The sequence below is a fragment of the Lotus japonicus genome, chromosome 3, assembly GCF_012489685.1.
Source record: "Lotus japonicus ecotype B-129 chromosome 3, LjGifu_v1.2".
Lineage (NCBI taxonomy): Eukaryota > Viridiplantae > Streptophyta > Magnoliopsida > Fabales > Fabaceae > Lotus > Lotus japonicus.
In genome coordinates, this window is record NC_080043.1 from 56465173 (window position 1) to 56474228 (window position 9056).

Genomic DNA, 9056 nt, shown 5'->3' on the forward strand with positions numbered 1-9056 from the left:
GGTGAAAATTGAAACAGTTGCTGGGGAAATAAAAAGTTGTGTAAATTAAGAGTGGGGAAAATAACGTAAATGTTTCATGGGTGGACTGATCAATTAGGAGATGAGAATGGGAACAACACTTGATAAAATGTTCACAAATGGTAGAAGATGACACATAGGATAAAATGTTGAGGTGGACACTTTGGCAAAGAGTGAAAATGTGAGGTGTCAGTGTCACATTGCGCGCTTCACAATTCCTATATTATAATAGATATCCTTTATACTAGGATTTTAAATAGTTTCCATTGTTATGCTATTTCGAGAACTTTTTTGGTTAGTATGAAGTCAAAGAGTTTTAATCTGAGTTCAAATAAACAAAAAATTGAGGTTTATTTTTCTACTCTGATAACGCAGAAGACAAAGCTGCCTTCATGATCTGCATTCGTGTGCTTTTTTTTTTCTGATCGTGAATTTCCTGGCGGAGATCTCGATGGTGCAAGAAGAGGTGAGGGAGATGGAGGTGGTGTAAGGAGGAGGTGCGGTGGAGGACAAAGTTGGAAGAGGGGGAGGATATGAGGAAAATTTTGTAATATGCTTTTTTTATTTTTTTTTCTCGGCAGGTAACTTACTTGTTATAAGAGGTTTAATTTGCTCTTGCATGGTGCAAGACCTAGAGTGCACTTGCACCCTATAAGCCATGCAAGAACAAATTTAACCTTTTATAACAGGTAAATTACCTGCTGAGAAAAATAAATAAAAATAGCATATTACAAAATTATTCTCATATCCTCCCCCTCTTCCAATCCAGCTTTGTCCTCCACCGCACCTCCATCTCCCTCACCTCTTCCTGCACCACCAAGATCTCCTCTAGGAAAATAAACAACCATATAAAAAAGCACACGAACGCAAATCAGGAAGGCAACTTTGTCTTATGCACTATCTGAGTAAAAAAAAACCCAATTTTTTTTTTATTGAAACTCAGTGTAAAACTATTTGACTCATACCAACCAAAAAAGCTTTCGAAACAACATAACAATGGAAACTATTGAAAATCCAAGTATAAAAATGAAGACTTTAAAAATCTGAAATTGAAAAAACAATATACTCAATATCTTCCTTCAATTTGATGGTGGCTGCCTTAGCTTCCTGAAAGGGTGGAAACCTCGTTGAACACCACTCTGACCTCCATAACCGAATCGTCGACGTTGGCGAAGACTCAAATGACAAGGCTAGAGATCAGGATTCGGTGAAGACTCAAAGGCAATAAGAGATCTGGATCCTTCGTTCTCCCATCTTCCTACTTCTACAAGATCAAGTTCAAGCACTTTCCTTCATCCTTCGCTCGATTGGATAGATCTACTCTCCAAAGCTTCAAACTTTCATCAACGTCGACTCTGTTGTGACCAATGCAATAGGAGGTTTTTTCAAATCCTCAAGTTGTTCGATTGTTCTGGGTTCTAAGTCCAGAACCATATCTTTGTTTGATTTCAGCAGATCTGGTGTTTGGGAAAAGGGAATTAATGGCTGGTTTGGTGATGGTCATGAGGTTTTGTTTCCTGAGATTAAGGTGGGTCTGGACGACATGATTTCGTCCGGCAGACGCGGCTGTTGGTGGTGGTTCTAGAGGTTGAGTTTGTGTCGCCATACTAGGCTATAGAGAACGTTGGTGGCGAAGAGAAGAGAGAAAGGGACGGGATGAGGGCATTTGAGCCAAAATTTTAATTTTTTTTTTAATAATTACAAATACAATATTACCATTTCACCCGATTATAGATATGATATCTTTATGACATATTCTATTTTTGTGGCTAATAATAGATCATGCACCGGTGCATGACTTATTGCATATTGCACCTTAAACAACTCTCATATTTAAAATGATAAAATATTCACTTAAACAGGTTTTTGTCCTTCAAATATTTACATTTGTTTAGTGCTTGCAAATATTTATTTATTTTTTTTTCCTCTTAAATTACTAGTTCATTTTTAATCATTGGTTAGTTTTTTCAGAGTAATGATATATCCGCACTTCATTTTTTAAACACTTCATTTCCACCTCTTTTTATTTCTATCTCTCTCATCTTATCATCTATCACATCTCATATTTTCTCTCTCTTACTTTTTCTTTTCTTCCTATCTCTCTCACCATTCCACCTCTCCACCTCAAAAGAGAGGTGTGGATGAAACATTACCCGTTTTTTCAGAGTATCTAACTTTGACAGAAGTCCATGTTGACATGACATGTGCCATTTTTTAAATAAGTTTTTGATCCTTGTCAAATACATTATTTTTTGTTTTTTTTTGTTTGTGGTTTTTTTGACTTTTTTCATCCCTCCCAAATTACTATTTTTCATTTCTAGTTATTGATGTTAAATTTTCCATGCAACTTTGGCAGAAGCCTATATAGGTGGACCTGACATGTTTATTTTTTTATTGCATTTGGAAAAAAAAGCATGCCTTCAATTTCATTTATTGAGAGCCTTAAGCTTACATGATATATCACACAAATTAATCTCTCTAGAGGGATTCTCCCAATGAACAAGTTCCCTTATCGCCCCTTCAATTTCGATGGCCTCCTGCATGCATGCACTCAAGCAGAATCCCAGAGCACACAGACTCAAAACAATTTCGCTCTTCACCTCCCTCTCACCTTCATCACCGTACAAATTATCTACAACATCTCTTGACCGTTGAAGAAAACCTCCAATGGTTTCTCCTATCCAAGCTTCACCTAAACTTGAAAGCATGCATGTTAACTTCCCTGATTCAAGATCACAAGAAGACATAACATTGCTCTTCTTCTCAAGCTCTTTCTCAAGAAAAGTCAACGACTTCATCATAGAAATCTCCTCAAGACACTTAATTGAAGAACAAACCAACTTGTTGACATGTCCAAGTTCATCTTGAAGCACATCCATGCCATCTTCAACTTCCACCAGTTCTTGTTGTAGGAGCTTCAAAGCGTATGCTCCGAAATGCAAGATATCCACCAACCTTAAAAATGACCCTAGAAGCTTATTGTAGCAAGGACTATGAAATGGTAAAAACCAAAAATTAGGCTCAGCTTCAGCTTCCCCAACAAATTTCCTCAGCTCATTAACTTGCATTTTCAACCTCTTTTGATTATCTTTCAAATCCAAATCTGTTTTGTTAGCTAAGGAAAATAGACCTATAGAGTCACCAAGTGTGGCAAGGCATTGAGAGAGTTCTAATTTGGCGCATGAAGAAGCTCTTTTGGGCCTGAAGAGAAGGTCTACGAAAATAGAACATGAGAGCCCAATAACAGTTTCGACGATTCTTGCTAACGCAAACTCCTTTGGTGGGCCAAAATTTTCTCGACCCAAAATCAGAACGGCCCCAATCACAGCTGAAATGCCACCCGCAGGCCCATACATTTTGCTTCGTTGAAGGAAGCTAGTGAAAATGAACCACGGAACAAGAGCGAAGAGTCTCAACGGCAACACTCTCTCAAACACGAACCAGCCCAAGACTCCGTACACAGTTCCCAACACAGTCCCTTGGTATTTCACATTCGCTGCTCTGAGTGTAGCTTCCCTCCCAGAAACATAGCTCACGGCCACTGGAAGCCCAGCCCAGAACCCGTCTTTTTTGCTGTACAATAAGCCCATGAATACAGATAGGCCCAGGGAGAGGGAGTACTTAAACGCCGCTATAAAATTGGTACTTTTTAACGTTGAGGCCCAATTAGATTGTTTTTGTTGGGCTTTTGGAGGACATGTTGATGGAGGTTCATTCTTGTGGAGGAGTTTGGCGCAGAATAAGAAGAAAAAGATGGGTAGTTCTTTGAGTGTTGTTGGCATGGTGTGAAGGGATTGGAGGAAATGGGTTATGGTTTTTGCGTTGGGTTCGGGTACGGTTAGTGACCCGCCAAGGGAGGTGTGTTTGGCTTGTTTGATGGTTAAAGTGACATGTTCCTCAAGCCTGTTGAGACCATGTTTTAGGTTTTGGTCTAGAGTGCTGACCGGGAATGACTTGGTGTGAGTTAAAGCTAATTGCATTCCTCTCAAACTTGTGTCCACCTCTTCAAGTTTTTCTCCAAGGTTGGTGCAACTTTGTCTGAAAATTTTAATTGGAAGTCTCTCCCACTGCATTCCCACCTGTTCCAAAGGAAAATTTGTACAAGAGAAAAAGAAAAAAAAAGTTATCTGTTGAATTAATCAAAATAAGTTGTCCAAATCACCAAGTGTGGATAGTAATATTTTAACATTTTTTATGAGTTAAAAAGTTTCAAAACAATATTACTCGGCTAATTGAGTGGTTTTAATTAACACATATTTACTCAGTGCACTTTTATTGATGATGTCACGTGAGTTTGTTGGACTTACTTGGTAGCGCGTGATGTTTGAAAGGAACTTGGTTCGCTTTGCTACCAGAGACTTGGCATGAGAGGTAAATCCAAGTGCAGAACTCTTGTCCTCCTCGCTTATTGCCTTCACCAGAAGATTCAATCTCTTCAAGATGTTTTTTGTTAACAGCTTGTAGTTCCTACTCACCTGTAGTAAACACGAAACAAAATTTATATTTCAAAGTTTTTTCCTGACAGATTCTTGCATGTACATAAATTTATTTTATTTTGTTCTAGTTTATTTTATTTTCAAAGTGGTCACAGTAAAGTTTGAGCATATGAACTTGTGTAAACTATTCAAGGATCTCCTCCACAACCAAATAATATATGCTGTCTAATTAATGACTTACAAGTCATGCTCCATGAGGTTGATTTAATTGTAGCTAGTTGACAGCAAGACCACAATTTACTAACATCCTATATTTTGCGGTGCTAATATCTTTGCTAAAGCATCACCGTTCATTTAGAACAATATGGTTGAGGTATATATATGAAAAAAAAATTCTATAGAATATAGTAGATCAATAAAGAGTTCACCCATAAATTATATTTTTACCGTTTATATTTAGTATAAATTATTTAGGTGCTTGCTCCGGTGCCCCAACATTCAGACGAGTGTACCATACACTAGTGATGTGGGCCAATAATATTAATACATCTGTGTTGACATGGATAAGTAAGTGGTGATTGAATATTAATTTTAAACAATCGTGTATTGACCCTCGTATTTTTTAGTTTTGTATATACAACCCACATATTTTTTATTTAGTTTTTAATCAAGCACTTCACTCTCTTCTTATCTCCTTCTTCATCCTAGAATAAACAGAGCATGCCCAAATTAGGTTATCACCCCGTTTCCAACCACCGCACCACCACCCTTCTTCTTCTTGATTGGGTCGCAAATCTTCCAACATCGTCCAGACTCCAGATCTGAACCGTGGTTCACCAAGCTTCGAATCAGCCTCCACAACCAGCACAAACCCAGAACCAAACTCAGAACTGAGAGATCGGTAGATCGAGAGAGACATCGAGGGAGGAGAAAGAGGGCTTCAGACAGTGATAAAGTTTTGAACTAAACAATGATAAAGTTTCGATCTTGTATGTTTCAATTTGGAACAAAACCTCTTAAGAACAAATCTTCAACTTTTCTGGGTTTCATTCAATTTGTGGGTTTTCCAATTTTGGGGCAATTTGTTGGTTTCTTGAGGTAGATTCTCACTTGCAATTCGTTGGGGCAAATTCTCTTGGAGCAATTTGTGGGTTTTACAATGACTCAACATAGGTCTGTTGTCATTATAATTTTTGTTGTACACATAAAGGAATGGCTTGCGAGGCTGCTATATATTATATATATATATATATGACAATGGTGGTGCAGCATTACAGATTTGGATAATTGTTGCAAAGGAGGGTGGGGCTAATATTGGATTTCCCTTTGTTCCTGGAAACTATGATACTTCAATTCTCCTCTTTCTTTCCCAGATTTTGATCATTTTGTAAATGTTGTTATCTTTTGGGGCTGATACATAAATTATACGTAAATAGAAAAGTATTTTGTCGTATATACATAATTGTTACGTATGTTGCATTTTTTTTAAAAAGTACAGGTGTTAAATAATTAGTGGTACAACTCATTCCTGTAACATGCCCATAAAAAAATTGCTTGTATCACAGTAAACGCCAATTATTTAAATCTGTTTATTATCTAAAATTAATTTACAGAGGAGTTATTTTAACGAACCGAATTGATTTTTCTTTATTGATGAAAGACAAAGCTCGCATATGAAAAATGCTCTAACAACAGGAGTTCATTTAAATTATTTTTAGTTATTTTTGTATGGATGACGCGAAGATTCCACTTAAATGGCAGATGTTTTGGACGAGAAACTTCTTTTCATTTTCATCCAACTCAAACTCAAGCGAAGATTCCGCTTTACGATGGAACGATGACACCAGCAAATGGCAGATGTAAAGTGATTGAAAATTTCACAAAGTTGTTTTATTTTTGTCACTAAGTTTAAATAAATGACACTGGACTCAAGCTAGTGGGTCTATGGGTATTTTTGCCAATGGAATATCAGGGAACAGCTGCCGAAAAAGCTAAAACAAAAAAGCTCAGCGGCTCAGCTTTTTCTATAAGATCTCTTTAATTAAAAACTTTTTTAATAAGTTAAAATTAAGGAATGGAAAGGGAAAACACTTGCTATATTCAGAATTTTTATATGTTTTTTTTCTAATATCTGATTTTCATTTCTTTTCCTGACTGTCTTTTTTCCAAAATCACCGCACATATATGTTTTTTTTTTGAAAGAACATATGATATATGTTTTTTTTTTGAAAGAATATGTTACTCACCTGTTTATATTTAATCTTTTTTAGGTGTGGGTAAATTTGAGTGGTGAAAATATATTTTTCCAAATATGTAGGAATTAATTAGTATAGATTTAAGTAAACGAATAACGTATGTACTATTTTTTCTTTCAATATTGCAGACTAAACTATTTTTATACGCTATCCAAATCTAACTAATTAATTAGATCTACGAGAGATGGACAGCAATCAAATAACTCTTTTTTCACATATGTCCATGATTTTTGTCAAAGGTCACACGTCATTATTCGTTGAGTTCATGCAGCAAAATTGCAGTGCCCCCTCTAAATATGGAAAAATATATGATATTCACTCAAAGGTTCAAAGGGGCGGATACATTGACAACCTCTTGGGAGTAATTGCCCCGACAATTTTGTACAATTCTTTAGCATTATATGTTTATGTATATATTAATATAATATATATTGCACAACCATTGTGTTGATTTAATTATGATCTATGGTCTTAGAGCTGAGTTAAACTTTGCCTTCTGGTGTTGAGCGAAACCAAACTCACCTAAATTATTTTTACAAAAGAATTTCCCTCACAAGCTCAAGTTTTTTATTTACATATTTTTATTTACTCTTGGTGATTTACACATCATTTTTATTTACTCTTGCCAATATTCCTTTTGAGTAATATATTAACGAGGTTATTTAAATGATCCGTGAAAATGTTTGAGTTAAATAACATATCGTTCAATCACATTAAAGATAAGTGAGTTTAAATTTTTCTATTTAATTTATTAATTAATTTATATAAAATTCTATTGGTACATTAAGTTTTGGGTTAGTTATTCACATTACAAATTTAGATAACCCATATACTAATATATAATAAGATGCGATAAGTTATTATATATATTTAAATAGTATATACATCTATAATCACCTCATTTTTCTATACCATATATCACATGCATCTATCTATTAGTGTAGAATAATGTTACTCACACACCTCTCTTTTGAGGTGTGTGAGGTGGAATGATGAGAGAGATAGGAAGAAAAGAAAAAGTAAGGGAGAGAAAGTATGAGATGTGATAGATGGTAAGAGGAGAGAGATAGAAACAAAAAGAGGTGGAAATGAAGTGTTTTAAAAATGAGGTGTGTATATATCATTACTCATTAGTGTAGCTTCTCTATTATCTTCAACCTTTGGGTCTAAGTGTCTACGTGTAAGAGATGTATATATGAATATTAATTCGTGATGAATATGATTACCTCGTAGCAAGCAAGACGTGGATAAGGAAGAAGCAAAGCCAGAACACAAGCTACAACTCCCAAGGCAGTACTAGCAGCCAAACGAACAGGGTGCATGATAGGATCAGTTTTCTCACCATTCGCATAACCTATCACGTAAACCAGCACAATCTGCCCCAACGATATCCGCTTCGCCACCAAATGCGAAGTATGATTCGAAGGCAGCACCACCACAAACGCCGCGACCGCCACTGTCACCGATATCGTCCCCTTAGAGAATCGTTCAGGCCCGACAACCCACAAGCTCAACATGGCCGGGCCTAGGCTCTGCACCGTGGCGTAAAGCGCGAGCCAGCAGCCGCGCAAGGAGTCACCCAAAGCGGCGTCGTTTATGATGAGGAGGATCACTGTGACGTAGGAGAATGCAGGGAAGGTTATGAGGGATTGGATTGAGGGTGGTGCGAAGAGGGTGACAGCACCCACTATGGTGCAGGCTAAGGCGGCGCGGAAGGCTGAGGAGAGACACTCTTGCCATAAAGATGGCATGGTGAAGCTTATCAGTTTCAGTTGGAGTGCTGATTTCTGATCCATTATTTGATTGTTTGTGTGTTTTGTTTTGCCTTAAGGCGGTGTGGGCTGTGGTCAGTGTTGGTGGCGTGGTGTTGGGATTTATAAGAATGAGATGAGAAATACACGACCTGCAGGTTTGCATTAAATACTTATTTTTGTTAATTTCTTATTCAACTGAAAATGGAAGTGATGTAAGGTAGGACCATGCTGCTGCACTAACTCACCTATTTTCAATTTCAAAGAATATATATAAATATATCATATAAATAAGATCAAAGAATCTATCCATAGCATAACAAAATCATTTTCAGGAAAATCGTTGGTTGATCCCAAAATTTACCTTAATTTACCTTCCACCTTTATATATGGGTTTTTGATGTGAGTTCTGAGGTTGAGTATTGTAATGATGAGAGGATGAAAAAAAAAAGGAAAGAATGTATGGTAGTGTAATACATCAATTTTTGCTTTTAACAATCTTTAAAGCACTTGTGAGAGTAGTGGGGATCTCGAAAGGTTAATGAGATCCTTCTTGTGGGGTAGTTCAGAAGGGAACCGAATGATTGCTTGGATTG

General features: G+C 36.6%; 1 protein-coding gene across 1 annotated transcript; it reads right to left on the bottom strand.

The window, feature by feature from the left end:
- Positions 1 to 2385: 2385 nt before the first annotated feature.
- Positions 2386 to 8594, bottom strand: LOC130743379 (uncharacterized). Its single transcript, XM_057595602.1, has 3 exons — positions 7936 to 8594; positions 4326 to 4493; positions 2386 to 4097 (listed from the first exon to the last, which is right to left on the bottom strand). The coding sequence occupies exons 1-3, from the start codon at positions 8503 to 8505 to the stop codon at positions 2445 to 2447; spliced, it is 2391 nt and encodes a 796-aa protein (XP_057451585.1). The 5' UTR covers positions 8506 to 8594; the 3' UTR covers positions 2386 to 2444.
- Between the last annotated feature and the right edge of the window lie 462 nt (positions 8595 to 9056).